This window comes from Mustelus asterias, chromosome 13 (genome assembly GCF_964213995.1).
Source record: "Mustelus asterias chromosome 13, sMusAst1.hap1.1, whole genome shotgun sequence".
In the NCBI taxonomy this organism is placed as follows: Eukaryota; Metazoa; Chordata; class Chondrichthyes; order Carcharhiniformes; family Triakidae; genus Mustelus; species Mustelus asterias.
This window is the reverse complement of record NC_135813.1, coordinates 47,118,336-47,134,658: the sequence shown is the minus strand read 5'-3', so window position 1 is coordinate 47,134,658 and position 16,323 is coordinate 47,118,336. Positions and strand designations below refer to the sequence as shown.

Sequence of the window (16,323 nt, the reverse complement as noted above, 5' to 3'; positions counted from 1 at the left end):
ATTGCAATAACAAAAGACACCGAATTGTGGTCACTATCTCCAAAGTGCTCTCCCACAACCAAATCTAACACTTGGCCCGGTTCATTTCCCAGTACCAAATCCAATGTGGCCTCACCTCTTGTTGGCCTATCCACATATTGTGTCAGGAAACCCTCCTGCACACACTGCACAAAAACTGCCCCATCCGAACTATTTGACCTACAAAATCGCTTCTCGGCCTTTTGGCTAAGATCAAGTGTAGTATGGATCGCCTGCACTTGGTTGAGGTCATTAGGTTACGCTGAGGCTTCATATGTTTCATATGAAGCAATTTTTTAAAGCGGCATTTCGGCCTTTTGGCTAAGATGCAAATGAGCTCAAGTCTTGGAGGAGGTTCCTCCCCCTTCTCCAATCAGCTTGACTCATGTAGATCAGGCCCAGGACAGGGTGGTTTTGGTCTCCCGTCCTGTCTTGTCAGCCTGGATCTGAAATGTCTCAACTTGTTGAGACTCTGAATTGGATTTGATTTGATTGAATTGGAAAAGTATAAAAAAAAAGGTTCCAATCAATATTTGGAAAGTTAAAGTTCCCCATGACAACTACCCTGTGACCCCCACACTTATCCATAATCTGCTTAGCAATTTCTTCCTCCACATCTCTATTACTATTTGGGGGCCTATAGAAAACTCCTAACAACGTGACCGCTCCTTTCCTATTTCTAACTTCAGCCCATATTACCTCAGTGTGCAGATCCCCCTCAAAGTGCCTTTCCGCAGCCGTTAAACTATCCTTGATTAACAATGCTACTCCTCCACCTTTTACCAGCTTCCCTACACTTAGTGAAACATCTATACCCCGGAACTTCCAACAACCATTCCTGTCCTTGTTCTAACCATGTCTCCATGATGGCCACAACATCGTAGTCCCAAGTACCAATCCACGCCCCAAGTTCATCTACCTTGTTCCGGATGCTCCTTGCATTGAAGCAGACACACTTCAACCCACCTTCCTGTCTACCGGTACCCACCCTTGACCTTGATACCTTCCCCAATACCTCACCACCCTCAACACTGACTTCTGGACTACAACTCCTTAGTTTAAATCCCCCTGAAGAGCCGTATTAAATTTCCCTCCCAGGATATTGGTGCCCCTCTGGTTCAGATGCACCCCATCCTGTTTGTACAGGTCCCACCTTCCCCAGAATGTGTTCCAATTATCCACGTATCTGAAACCCTCCCTCCTACACCATCCCTGCAACCACATGTTTAACTGCACTCTCTCCCTGTTCCTCAACTCGCTATCACGTGGCACTGGTAACGTACCAGAGATGACCACATGTTTTGTCTTGGCTCTCAGCTTCCAGCCCAGCTCCCGAAATTCCTGTTTTAAATCCCCGTCCCTTCTCTTACCTATGTCGTTGGTACCAATGTGTACCACGACTTGTGACTGTTTCCCCTCCCCCTTAAGAATCCGGAAGACATGGTCGAAGACGTCATGGACCCTGGCATCTGGTAGGAAACATACCATCCTCGAGTCTCTTTCGCTGCCACAGAACCTCCTATCTATCCCTCTAACTAACGAGTCCCCAATAACTATTGCCCTCCCGCTCTCCCCCTTACCCTCCCGAGCCACAGAGACGGACACAGTGCTGGAGATCCTCTCACTGCGGCTCACCACTGGTAGGTCATCCCCCTCAACCGTATCCAAAGCGGAATACTTGTTGCCAAGGGGAACGACCACAGGGGATCCCCGCACTGACTGCTTCCTCCCAGCCCCTCTCACCGTCACCCATCTATTTTCATTCCTCGGAGTAACTGTATCCCTAAAGCTTCTGTCTATGGCCACGTCTGCCTCCCTAATGATCCTTACTTCATCCAATTCCAGCTCCAGTTCCCTAACACGGTTTTGGAGGAGCTGCAGATGGGTGCACTTCCCACAGGTGTAATCAGCAGGGACACTGACGTTGTCCCTCGCCTCATACATAGTGCGAGAGGAACATTGCTTGCCTTTATAGGACGGGGTATAGAGTATAAAAGCTGGAGTCTGATGATGCAGCTGTATAGAACGCTGGTTAGGCCACATTTGGAGTCTGTGTCCAGTTCTGGTCGCCGCTCTACCAGAAAGACATGGAGGCGTTAGAGAGAGTGCAGAGAAGGTTTACCAGGATGTTGTCTGGTATGGAGGGTCTTAGCTCTGAGGAGAGATTGGGTAAACTGGGGTTGTTCTCCCTGGAAAGACGGAGAATGAGGGGAGATCTAATAGAGGTGTACAAGATTATGAAGGGGATAGATAGGGTGAACGGTGGGAAGCTTTTTCCCAGATCAGAAGTGACGATCATGAGGGTCACGGGCTCAAGGTGAGAGGGGCGAAGTATAACTCAGATATTAGAGGGATGTTTTTTACACAGAGGGTGGTGGGGGCCTGGAATGCGCTGCCAAGTAGGGTGGTGGAGGCAGGCACGCTGACATCGTTTAAGACTTACCTGGATAGTCACATGAGCAGCCTGGGAATGGAGGGATACAAACGATTGGTCTAGTTGGACCAAGGAGCGGCACAGGCTTGGAGGGCCGAAGGGCCTGTTTCCTGTGCTGTACTGTTCTTTGTATTTCACAGCCAACAATGATGAGATATTAGGTCAAACGTTTGGTCTAAGAGGAAGACTAAAGAAGTGTCTTAAAGGAGGAAAGTGAAGTAGGGAGACAGAGAGGGAATTCCAGAGCTTGTTGCCTGGGTGACTGAAGACATGGCTGCCAATGGTGGAGCAATGATTGGAATGTACCAGAGGCGAGAATTAGAGGAAAGCAGATATCTCAGAGGGTTGTGGGGCTGGAGGAGATTAGAGATACTCAGGAGGAATTTGAAAACAAGGATGAAAATTTAAAAATAAAGATGTTGCCTGACTGGAGGTCAGTGTCGGTCAGCGGCCACAGGGGTGATAGGTGAACAGGACTTGCTGTGAGTTAAGACATGGAGAACAGAGTTTTGGATGACCTCAAGTTTACAAAGGGTGGAATGTGAGAGACCAGAACTTTACTGGGGAGGTGCTGGTGTCGTGGTAATGTCATTGAACTGGTAATCGAGAGGCTTAGGCTAATGCTCTGGGGACATGACTTCAAATCCCATCACAGCAGCTGGTGGAATTTAAATTCAATTAAGAAATCTGGAATTGAAAGGTAGCCCGAGTAAATGAAGACCAGGAAACTATCATTGTTTCGGTTCACCAATGTCCTTTAGGGAAGGAAATCTGCTGTCATTACCCGGTCTGACCTACATGTGACTCCAGAGCCACAGCAATGTGGTTGATTCTCAACTGTGCTCTGAAATGGCCAAGTGAGACAATCAGTTCAAGGGTAATTAGGGATGGGCCATAAACGTTGGCCTTGTCAATGACATTCACATCCCATGAAAGAATAAAAAGCCAAGAATGCATTGGAATAGTTGTAACGCGAGGTAACACAGACTTGGATGAGGGTTTCAACAGCAAACGAGTTGAAACAACAGGAAAGTTGAGTGATTTAATTGAGGTGGAAACAGGCAGTCCAAGAGAATAGGAATCTGAGTTCATCTCAGGATCAAATATGACGCCAAGATCGCAAACAGACTTGCCTTAATTTCAGACTGTTGCAGGGGAGAGAGTTGAATTTGGTAGTTAGGGAATGAAGTTTAGGGCAGGGACCAAAAACAATGGCATAAGTCTTCCCAATATTTAAGTGGAAGAAATTTCTGTTCATCCAGTACAGGATGTTGAATAAGTTGTCTGTTAATATAGCAACAGTGAATGAGTTGAGAGGTGGTGGTGGTGAGGTAGAGTTGCGTGTCGTTAATGAACATGTGAAAACTAACACCATGCCTTGGATGATATTGCCAAGGGGCAATAATGGACGAGAAATAGGGGGGAATGGGTATAGATTGAGTCTTTGGGAACACCAGAGGCAATGATGTGGGAGCAGGAAGAAAGCTGTCACAAGTGATTCTCTAGCTGTGATTCGATAGGTGAAATAGAGTCACACAAGGGTCGTCTCACCCAGCTAGGCGACAGTGCACTGACAATGGAGAAAGATGGCGTGGTGAATCATGTCAAAGGCTGCAGACAGGTCAAAGAGAACGAGGAGGTAAAGTTGACCTTTGTCACAGTCACATAAGATGCCATTTGCAATTTTGGTAAAAGCTGTTTCGGTACCATGGCAAGGTGGAAATCTGATTGGAAGGATTCAAATTTGCAGTCCCCATCATTATTACATTACCTTTGTTACAAGGCCAATAATGTCTTGCCCAATATTCTGTCCAACTGTGTTGGGAGGCCTACAAACTACTCACACCAGCATTTTCTGAACATTGCTATTCTTATCTCCACCATACTAATTCTACTTCCTATTCTAAGTCAAGATCCTCTCTCATTAATGTCCTTATATCACCTAGCAGGGCTCCTCCTTTTACCTGTCTGTTACAAATGTGTATCTTGAAATATTTCTATACCAATCTTTGTCGACTTGTTATCCTCTCCAAACTACCTACATCTTCCGATTTCATTGTTCCCCAATCCCTGCAGTGGCCATTTCTATCATCTCCAGAAAATTCACCATCATGCACCCATTATTCAAGCTGTTTCTTGTCCCACTGACGACATCTTATCAGCACCATACTTCATCTCCTTTTACATCTGTCCCTCTGTTGTGTTGTCTGCTGCAGGACAATTCTCCTTCCCTTTATCTCTATCACCCTGATGTGCTGTTTGGAGAATGGTCAGATCTCTGGCCTGAATCATCATCTCTCCAGGATTGGTGCCCAGTCCTTTCAGAATCTCCATCCCTTACTATTTCTCTTTCACGTGAGTGGGAGCAGGAGTGTAGACTGAATAATCTATTCTCACTGATATTTAGCAACAACCTGAATTTAGGAAGCACCTTTAAACATGGTAAAACTTACTCAAAAATATTTGCGGATGTAAACTGGTATACTTGGGAACATCCAGTAAAATGACTGGTAGTCACTCACTGGGATATGAATAATTATTGTTTGTGATTCTTATTGATTGTGTTAAATGGGAGCTGCAGATGAGGCTGGCAGAGCTTTAATCTTCTCCCTCACAGTAATCTTCCGCAAATGCATAGAAAAGGTAGACTAGCTGAAAAACCATTTCAAATTCAAGCCTAGAGCATCTTCAATAAGAAAAAGTTCATGATTTTCACAGATTGAGAGAAATTGAGTTTTGGGAATATTTCAACAGGAGTAACACAATTTATCATTTAGATTTTATTACACTTTGCTGGATGATACTTCACAAACAGTATAAAATTACACTTTATAATCTATGTGCTCAAAATATGAAGGGCGGCACAGTGGTTAGCACTGTTGCTTCACAGCTCCAGGGACCTGGGTTCGATTCCCGGCTTGGGTCACTGTCTGTGTGGAGTTTGCACATTCTCCTCGTGTCTGTGTGGGTTTCCTCTGGGTGCTCCGGTTTCCTCCCACAGTCCAAAGATGTGCGGGTTAGGTTGATTGGCCATGCTAAAAATTGCCCTTCGTGTCCTGAGATGCGTTAGGTTAGCGGGTAAATATGTAGGGATATGGGGGTAGGGCCTGTGGTCGGTGCAGATTCGATGGGCCAAATGGCCTCTTTCTGCACTGTAGGGTTCCTATGAAGTGTGACCTGTGAAATATAGATTTCAGTGGATGTAGATTTATGAAAATTAAAATAAATGCCAGGGCTCAGAACAATTTTACTTTCCAGGATGTCAGATTTTGCTGAATTGTAGATACCCACAAAGTACAATACTACCCTCTGGTGGTAGACTCGGGTTATTCACCCCCTTACTATCCTCTGCCCAAGACACATTGGGAGCGATTCTCCCCAAATCTAAGTGTCAAATTCACAGGAAAACTGGAGTCATTCACGCTTGTTTTTTCAGTGGGAGTTCGGACTAGAATCTCCCACACACTGTGTACTGCAGAGACCACCAGCATGAATATCATTAGATTTTAAAGGGCAGGGCCTTTTCACGCTGGAGAGACTGAAACCAGCACAGTGGCCCCGAAGTGTCAGTCTCTCATTCGCTGGCCAGTTCAATCGCTGGCCAGCCGAGGACCCCCGCAGTGCTACCCCAACACCCCATCCATTCGTGGGCCAGCCCTGAACCACCCCCCCCACCCCCAAACCGGTCCCAGCCTGCCCTGATCGCCAGCACCACCCCCCTCCCCCCCCCATCACGATCGCTGGCCTCCTTCGAGATCTGACTGGATCCAATGCAGAGTGGCAGCAGGACACCCACCCCCACCTATTGGCACCTGGACCTCACCCCTTAGACGCTGCCCCAATAGCCCCGCCCCCTTGGCACTACCCCATACCTGGTGGGCAGTGCCAATTTGCTCCCTGGACATGGGCACTTTGCCCCTAAGGCAGTACCAGGGGCACAGGCTGGCACTGCCAGGATGCCCATGATGTGGAGATGCCGGTGTTGGACTGGGGTAAACACAGTAAGAAGTTTAACAACACCAGGTTAAAGTCCAACAGGTTTATTTGGTAGCAAAAGCCACACAAGCTTTCGGAGCTCTAAGCTCCTTCTTCAGGTGAGTGGGAATTCTGTTCACAAACAGGGCATATAAAGACACAAACTCAATTTACATGAATAATGGTTGGAATGCGAATACTTACAACTAATCAAGTCTTTTGTTCAGCACAGCGGGCCAGGAGAATCGCCCGCTTTATGTCCTATCTTATCAATGACTGTTTCTGCACAGTCATTGACCAGATGGTTAAGTGAGTTGCTATGCAAGTTCTTTGTAAGTCTGTCACATACAAGGGATTCCTTTACCTTTGTGAATTTGCATCTTCATAGTAAGGCTGTGTCTATGTGCTCATTTGACATTGCTAGCCTAATGTACTGCTCAAGGAAGTCTTCTGGACTCAACAACTTGCACACTTTAGTTCTGTTTTAATGACACTGTGTATGCCAAAATAAAAGGTGTTGTCATGGAATCTCCTCTAGGCCCAGTCCTTGCAAAAGTTTTTTCAGTTTCCACGAGAAACACATCTTCGATGGAATGACACTGAACCTCCTACTTCTTGCATGTTTCTGATATGTAGAAAATGCGTTTGCTAGATTTAAATCTGCGGCTGCACATAAGAATTTCCTGACACACCTTAAAGGACTCCATCCTACACTCAAATTCATGTCAAATGAATTCTCTTTCCTCGACATGATGTTTGAGAAATCTGCCAATTGGTTCCCTACTTTTGTCTACTACAAATCTAACTTCACACGTTGGGATTCTTATAGTTTCATGCGCTTCAAGATTGGCCTTATCGGCTTTTTGAAAATAGGGTCCAAGACATTTACTCACTGTGCAAGCTTGATGCTGAAATAGGGCACATCAAAGCTATCCTGAGGGCTATCCTGATCAGATCATTGCTCACGCTGCATCACGTAAACTCATGAATAGGCCTAAGGCCATTGCCACTTTTGGTCCTCCAAGTGCCCAGTCTACCTCAGGTTACCTTGGAAGGGCAAGATGTCTCAAAACAATTAAGCCACAGGTGAAGTTAGCTGTTCCGCGTTGCTATGTAGTAGCGTTACAAGTGGCATTTTCCACGAACAGGAATCTGCCATCAAGTTAAATTCATTCTGACCAACAAACAAATGAGTAATGTGATAGTTGAATTTTTCAATGCCACTGTGATGCCAGGTATGTAGACTGTATGCTCCCATGGCTGGTGCATCATATCAAACAGGACACCCCTTCGACCAACAGAAAAAACATGTCCACACCTTGCACCTTTTCCAACCGAACTAAAGCTTGAGGGATGGGAGGGCAGCCATTCCCTGATGCATTCCCCACGGCAATGCCTTTACCACTCTCAGTCCACATGCCAACCAATCAGCACTCTCTTATGCAGTATAAATCATTATTTCCTTTAGAACTGTTATTCTTGCAAATCTGTCCTGATGAGTGCAAGGCAAAAAGCTCTGACAACAGGGCTTTGTTTTCAGTGATATATATTCACGTAAAATGGATCCTGTGTAAAAGTTAACCCTGTAACTTTTGTAATTCTTCATATGTCCAATATAAAGATCAATCCTAGTTTCTCAGGATCAAACCACATTGTGATTACTTATAAGAAATTTCTATGATTCATTAATTTAGTTGAAAAAGGTGCAATGCAAGAACGTGCTTTTTTGTGCAGGAACCTTTAAATTTTCCCTCTGCCAATTCTAGCAGCAGTCTCACAGCCAATCGACAAGACTAATAAGGACATGAACTATTATGATGTCTTCAGAAAAGAATAACAAGTATGCAGCTCAATTTAAACTGGATGAAAACATGATGGAGTGGATTAACGAGCATCAGCAAAACGGTGCAGAGTCTGGACACTCGAGATTGATATCTTTTTGATCAGAAAGGGAATCAAGGGTTATGGGGAAAGGGTAGGAAAGTGGACGTGAGGAATGTCGGATCATGATCCTATTGAATGATAGAACAGGCTTGAGCAGCCAAATGGCCTGTTCCTGTCCCTATTTCTTATGGTCTCATGAATCCCCCACTATCAAAATCCAGGGTTACCATTGACCAGAAAATGAATGGACGGTACAGGTGTTAGCGCCAGGGAGCCGAGTTCGATTCCGGCCTTGGGCGACGGTGTGAAACGTGAACCTTCTCCCTGTGTCTGCACGGGTTTCCTCCTACAGTCCAGAGACGTGCAGGTTAGGTGCATTAGCCATGCTAAATTGCCCCTTAGTGTCCAAAACTAGGTGGATTAGCAGAATAAATGTGTGGGGTTATGGGGATAGGGTATGGATATGATGCTCTGTTGGAGAGTCGGTGCAGATTTGATGGGCCAAATAGCTTCCATTTGCATTGTGGGGATTCTACGATAGGCCATTCGGCCCAATTGAGTGCACTCCACCATTCAAAGATCATGCCTGATCCTCAGATCCACTTTCCTGTCTTATCCCATAACCTGGATACCCTTACTGATTAAAATTTTGTCTGTCTCACCTTGAACATATTTAACAACCCAGCTCTGCAGCCCTCTGTGGTAAAGAATTCCACAGATTCACTGCCCTCTGGGAGAAGAAATTCCTCCACATCTCTGTCTTGGTCCTCTGCTATTTGTCATTTTTATTAATGACTTAGAGGAGGGGGCTGAAGGGTGGATCAGTAAATTTGCTGATGACACCAAGACTGGTGGAGTAGTGGATGAGGTGGAGGGCTGTTGTAGGCTGCAAAGAGATATAGATAGGATGCAGAGCTGGGCTGAAAAATGGCAAATGAAGTTTAACCCTGGCAAATGCGAGGTGATTCATTTTGGTAGGACAAATTTAAATGTGGATTACAGGGTCAAAGGTAGGGTTCTAAAGAATGTGGAGGAACAGAGAGATCTTGGGGTTCATATCCACAGATCTCTGAAGGTTGCCACTCAAGTGGATAGAGCCGTGAAGAAGGCCTATAGTGTGTTGGCGTTCATTAACAAGGGGTTTGAGTTTAAGAGCCGTGGGGTTATGCTGCAACTGTACAGGACCTTGGTGAGACCACATTTGGAATATTGTGTGCAGTTCTGGTCACCTCACTATAAGAAGGATGTGGAGACACTGGAAAGAGTGCAAAGGAGATTTACCAGATGCTGCCTGGTTTGGAGGGTGGGTCTTATGAGGAAAGGTTGAGGGAACTTGGGCTTTTCTCTTTGGAGCGGAGGAGGTTGAGAGGGGACTTGATAGAGGTTTATAAGATGATGAGGGGGATAGATAGAGTGAACGTTCAAAGACTATTTCCTCGGGTGAATGGAGTGGTAACGAGGGGGCATAACTATAGGGTTCATGGTGGGAGATATAGGAAGGATGTCCGAGGTAGGTTTTTTACTCAGAGAGTGGTTGGGGTGTGGAATGGACTGCCTGCAGGGATAGTGGAGTCAGAAACTTTAGGAACATTTAAGAAGCTATTGGATAGGCACATGGAGTACTTCGGGATGATAGGGAGGAAATAGCTTGATTTGGGTTTCAGACAAAGCTCGGCACAACATCGTGGGCCGAAGGGCCTGTTCTGTGCTGTACTGTTCTATGTTCTATAAATAGCTGACCCCTTACTCTGTGATTATGTCCTCTGGTCCTAACTGAGCCATACTAACACTTATTCTGTCTCTGCCTTGCCAGATTATGTTACATTCCATGTAACATAGATAGGGCAACCAATCTCAAGACAGCAGATGCCTAGTACATTGCTCTGGAAGAACATGCTCGCTGTACAGTCCTGTGAACCCGTGAATCAAGGTCACGTAGGTTGGTCTCAGACAATGGAGCACATAGTGAGCATTAAGCAAACCCAAAACTGATGTACACATGGCCAGGTACAGATTGCAACTCTCTCTTCTGTCCCAGCAGCCTAAAAACAATGCTTTCCCACTGCACCAATGTGGATTTTTCCACTTCACAAGTTAGGAATTTGTGTGTTTTAGTCCCACGCATACAAGAATCAGCGATATTCTTACAGCCTGATCCAAACCCTGGTTTTAGATGTGAAAAGACAGCACACTAATCATAGCATAAACAGCTCTCTATATTTGTATAGTTTTCAATGATCTTTTAACCCTTCAATTTTCAGACAATTTAATTTCTCCAGATCCTTTGTCACTCAGCTTTCTCACCAAGTATATCTACACTCTGTCAATGTTCACTTTGATCCGACCAACACATGGTGAGAGATTTCTGCCTGTGGTATACCTTTCACATTGATTGGAGGTTAGCTAATGTAACCTCACTATTTAAAAAGGGAGGTAGAGAGAAACCAGAATTATAGACCAGTCAGCCTGACATCAGTAGTGGGCAAATTGCTAGAGTCTATTATAAAATAGCAGAGCACTTGAAAACAGTGGCAGGATTGGACAGAGTCGGCATGGATTTATGAAAAGGAAATCATGCTTGATAAATCTACTGGAATTCTTCGAGGATGTAACCAGCAGAACTGATGAGGAGGATCCACTGGGTGTGGTTTATTTGGACTTTCAGAAGGCTTTCGACAAAGTCCCACATAAGGGATTAGCTTGTAAAATTAAAGCATATGGGATTGGGGTCATGTGTTGAGATAGAGAGCAAACTGGTTGGCAGACAGGAATCAAAGAGTAAGAATAAATGTTGTTTCTTTACAGATGGCAGGGAGTGACTAGCGAGGTTTCACATGGGTCAGCTGGTACCTCAGCTATTCACTATATAAATAATTTAGATGAGGGAACTAAATGCAATAACTCCAATTTGCAGAAGACACAAAACTGGGTGGGAGGGTGAGCTGTGAGGAGGATGCAGAGATGCTTCAGTGTGGTTTGGACAAGTTGAGTGAGTGGCAACTGCATGGCAGATGCAGTATAATGTGGATATATGTGAGGTTATTCACTTTGGTAGCAAAAACAGAAAGACAGATCCTGGATTGTGGACTAGCTCACGAGAGATTGAGTCAGTTAGGTTTGTCCGAGAAGTGGGTACTGTAGAGGATAGCTATAATCTATAAAACGATATTGATGGGTTTGTGGAGTGGGCAGTAAAGTGGCAGATGGATTTTAACGGAGAGAAGTGTGAGGTAATGCATTTAGGAAGGTCAAACAGTTATAGGGAATACAGAATAAATGGGAATATACTAAGAAGGGTAGATGAAGTGAGAGATCTTGGTGTATAAGATCTTGGTGTACGCAGGTCCCTAACGGCAGTTCAAGTGGACAAGGTTGTAAAAAAGGCATATGGAATGCTCTCCTTCATTGGCAGGGGTATAGAATATAAAGGTGAGGATATAATGCTGAATTGTAGAAACACAGGTGAGGCCACAACTGGAGAATTGCGTGCAGTTCTGGTCACCATATTACATGAAGGATGTGATTGCTCTGGAGACAGTGCAGAGGAGGTTGACAGGGATAGAAAAGTGTAGCTATGAGCAGAGATTGGAGAACTTGGGGTTATTTTCCTTGGAACAAAGGCTGAGGGGTAATGTGATAGAGGAGTACAAAATTATGAGGCTAAGAGATAGAGTGGACAGGATAATATAGTTTTCCTTGATGGAGAATTCTAGAACCAGGGGATAAAGATTCAAGATAATTGGCAGATGGTGTAGAGAGGACATGAGAAAGAACTGTTTTATGCAGAGGGTGGTGGGCATCTGGAATTCACTGCCCGAGTTGGTGATGGAGGCAGAGACCCTAAACTATTTTAAAAAGTACCTGGATCTGCACCTTAAGTGCTGTAAACTATAGGGCTATGGACCTGTTGCAGGAAGGTGGGATTAGAAAGGGTGCCTGGGTGTCCTCAGGCTGCCATGGACAAGATGGGCTGAATGGCCTCCTTCTGTGTTATTACCTTTCTATGGTTCAATGGATTATATTTGCTGGAATTCAGAAGAGGAGGGATTTCATAGAAACGTATACATTTCTAACCAGATTAGACAGGGTAGATGCAAGATGTTTCCGGGGTCGGGGGGGGGGGCAGAACCAGGGTTCACAGTCTAAAGGGTAGACCTTTTTGGACTGAGATGAAGAGGCGTTTCTTCACCCAGAGAGCAGTGAGCCTGTGGAATTCGCTACCACAGAAAGCAGTTCAACCTTTTGGGGGGGGGGGGGGGGGGGGAAGGGGGGGGGGTGGAATGGATGATCATGATGAATGGTGGAGCAGGCTTGAAGGGTCGAATGCCCCCCCCTCCCCCATATTTTCTTCTGAAAAATGTGCTCAACCTCTGTCCTGCAATTTCTCTTCATACTGGGAATGTGCTCAATGGCAATGCCACATGAGCCTGTGCCTCAGTGTTCTCCCACCGACTGGGAGAGTGTCTCACTGAATCTCCAAACATCACAGAACACAACAGGCCCACCAAGGAGGCTTCATAAAAAGGTGCCAAAAAGACAAATTGCAGATAACACCAACATGATCTCTCTAGATAGGGAAATCCTAGACTCAGGTATAAAGTACAATTAATAAACACTTCTCAAGATGACCACTTCACATATTAAATGAACACAGAACACTTAGAAAGCTTGAACAAGTGAGTTTAAAACATTGATCTCACCCTGAAAGAGCACAGCCAAAGGAAACTGGAAATGAATTGTGATGACCAGTGATAAACTACAGACAGCTGAAACAATGGCAGAACTTTGACATTAATAGAAACTAGCTCTAAAAGGGTGGCATAGGGATTGAAATGCTTCTTCTGTAGATATGAGATTGTAAATTCAGTTCGCGTGGAAACAAATTACACTTAATTTCTCATGAAATGACACATAGGGAGTTAAGATTGAAAGTAGTCTTTAGATGGGACAGCACGGTGGCACAGTGGTTAGTACTACTGCCTCACAGCGCCAGGGACCCGGGTTCAATTCCCTGTCTGTGTGGAGTTTGCACATTCTCCCCGTGTCTGCGTGCGTTTCCTCCGGTGCTCCAATTTCTTCCCACAGCCCAAAGATGTGTGGGTTAGGTGAACTGGCCATGTTAAATTGACCCTCAGTGTCAGGGGAACTAGCTAGGGTAAACGCATGGGGTTATGGGAATAGGGGCTGGGAGGGATTGTGGTCAGTGCAGACTTGAATGGTCTCCTTCTGCACTGTAGGATTCTATGAAGTGGAGTTAGAGGTCAGTTGGAGATAATTGAACCAGGACATTCTCTCCTTATTTTTGTATTTCCATGATAAATTCATCTGTCCACACATTTGTAGCGGAGATTGCTGATGTAAACCTTTTGTAGCATAATTACACTGGGGGATCGGTTAACTCAGTTGGCTGGCTTGTGATGGGGAACAATGCCAACAGTGCGGGTTCAATTCCCATACTGGCTCAGGTTATTTATGAAGGCCCTGCCTTCTCAACCTTGCCCCTCACCTGAGGTGTGGCGATCCTCAGGTTAAATCACCAACAGCCTATGCTCATCTGGGACAATGGTGACTTTACTTAATTTTACAACAGCACCTCCACTGGCAGGAGGGGATGTGACTGTAGGAGCGACACGGTGGCACAGTGGTGAGCACTGCTGCCTCACAGCGCTAGGGACTCGGGTTCAATTCCTGGATTGGGTCACCATCTGTGTGGAGTTTGCACGTTTTCTCTGTGTCTGCATGGGTTTCCTCCAGGGGCTCAAGTTTTTTCCCACAGTCCGAAAAATGTGCTGGTTAGGTGCATTGGCCATTCTAAATTCCCCCTAAGTGTACCTGAACAGGTACTGGAGCGTGGCAACGAGGGGATTTTCATAGTAACTTCAGTGCAGTGTTAGTGTAAACCTACTTGTGACATTAATTAACAAACTAAACTTTACTTGGAACACCTTCCATTACAAATTTATAATGGAAGCAATGCATTCATGTGCGAGATAGTCGGAATGTGATGATAGAGATCACCCGAACACCACTCATTGTGTTGTGATGGCTTAAACCTGGGAATCTTGAAGTTAAATGCAGCCCCTGGATATTTTAAGCAAGTGGGTACCAGAACCATCCAATAACAGATTCATTTAATGCAAAGCTACATAAATTGAGTTTTAACAGCCTGTTTCACAAACCTGGCCCAGTCAGACACTGCATAACACAGAATACAGAATAACCCCTGAAAACCCAGCACAAGGATGTCTAATACCACTCTTTGAAATACAGAAAACCTCAGTTCATGTTAATCATTTGAAAAAAAAGTCGAAAACCAAGTTCGAAACCCAATCTGAGTTTAAGGCTGTTTGTTTGTAAAACGTTTCATGAAATGGTCCTGGAATCCAGCCAGGTGGCCTGCAGATACAGTAAAGGAATAGGGCTACTGGGTGCTGCTTAGGATTGGGCAAACAGCACGGAAAAGCAGAAACACAGAAAGAAGTGAAGCTAATTTCTAAACATAATTCTAACTGTGATCTGGATTACTGCTTCCTTGCATCATGTCTGGTCCAACAAGAATACTGCTAGCCATGAAGTTTGATAAGCTCTTTGCCCATCTCAAAACTCATCATCACACATTTTCATAAGAACTGCAGGGCTCAAAAGCTCCACAATATCACCACACTGTGGATAATTTGAATAACTACTGCCCAAACACAACTTCCCAAGTAACAGTAAGAGTCAACCTGTGTAAACAGCCATTTGTCCAACACATTAACATGCCTAGCTGGGAGAACGATCACAGTTGAAGATGACTGATTCCTTCTCTATTGGCCTTGACTTCAGAGCAGCAGGGCAGAATCCGTCCACTGCCCCATGCTGGTCCCCGCCACTGGAACTGAACATTAGCAGTGAAAATAGAACCTCCTGCTTACACTTTTCTTTTCTCCGTGAGTGCTTCGTATTTCCACCCACAGAAGACAGCCACGGAGTTCAAAGGTTGCTCATCTTGCACTTCACAACCGCTTCATTAAAACTCAGTGCAACAGGGCAGCACCAAGACAAGAATGCTCTATTAAACTGAAGTGACCCCACGCTCCCCAGAACCCCAAGAGTCACAGGAATCTCTGTATCGGGCAATCGGGGAGCCTGGGGTGAAAGATTTCAGGGCTCAGTTGACTCTGCAGGCTCGAATCATCAACAGTTGGAGAAGAATGAAGACTGGAGACATGATGAGGCCATACCACAGTTGAGAGCTCCGTCCTTCCAGCTTCTGACACAACAGCATCTCGAAGACGAACTTGAGGCTAAGGACGGTCAGGATCCAGAAGAGCCGCATGACGGCCAAACGTTTCTCCCCATCCTGGAACAGGCGGATAGACACAATCATGGTGAAGTACGTGCTAAGCCCATCAGCGGTGAAGAGGGGAATGAAGACATACCACCAGTCCAGCCACCCTGCAAAATTGTCCACCTTAATAGCAAGCAGCACGGAGAACACCAGGAAGGCAACCAGGTGCAGCAGCATTTCAAATGTGGCAAATCCTAGCCATTGTACCAACTCACGCAGTGAGAACAGCATGTCGATGTCGGCACTACACAGGCCCCAGGAAGGGCACCTGCCTCAGTCAACGGGAACTAACAAATTACATCAGTACACCCAGTTGCTCCTGGTCCCCCAAACTGATCCGTGTCCAGAAATGCAGCACACAACTTCTAAAAAAAAAGAAACATCAAAATGTTATCCTATCACATGTCATTCTTTACAATAATGTGATAATCATGGGGTTTATAATATTGTTACATTTTTGGGACTGTCTTTAACTTGAGGGAAAATGAAGGGAGTAACATCAACCTCTGACCTGTCTTGCAGTCAATAGCTAGTCCAATCAGTTCCTGATCTATGGTAACCCCCAAAGTGTTGATAGTGGAGGATTTAGTGATGGTAATGCTTTGAATGTCAAGGGGCGATAGTTAGATCCTCTCTTGTTGGAGATGGTCACTGCCTGACACTTGCGTGACAAACATGTTAC

At 45.2% G+C, this 16,323-nt stretch overlaps 1 protein-coding gene and 1 non-coding gene across 2 annotated transcripts; one reads left to right on the top strand and one right to left on the bottom strand.

Annotated features, from left to right (window-relative positions):
* Window positions 1–205: 205 nt before the first annotated feature.
* Window positions 206–397, top strand: LOC144503252 (U2 spliceosomal RNA). The gene has a single exon (XR_013499465.1). It is a non-coding gene; the product is annotated as a U2 spliceosomal RNA (small nuclear RNA).
* A 14,028-nt stretch (window positions 398–14,425) lies between these two features.
* On the bottom strand, window positions 14,426–16,002 carry tmem203 (transmembrane protein 203). Its single transcript, XM_078226685.1, has one exon. The coding sequence runs from the start codon at window positions 15,870–15,872 to the stop codon at window positions 15,462–15,464; it is 411 nt and encodes a 136-aa protein (XP_078082811.1). The 5' UTR covers window positions 15,873–16,002; the 3' UTR covers window positions 14,426–15,461.
* Window positions 16,003–16,323: the final 321 nt, after the last annotated feature.

Excerpts from the sequence above, each read along its gene's own strand:
- tmem203 (XM_078226685.1), bottom strand. The coding sequence starts at position 15,872 with ATGCTGTTCTCACTGCGTGAGTTGGTACAATGGCTAGGATTTGCCACA.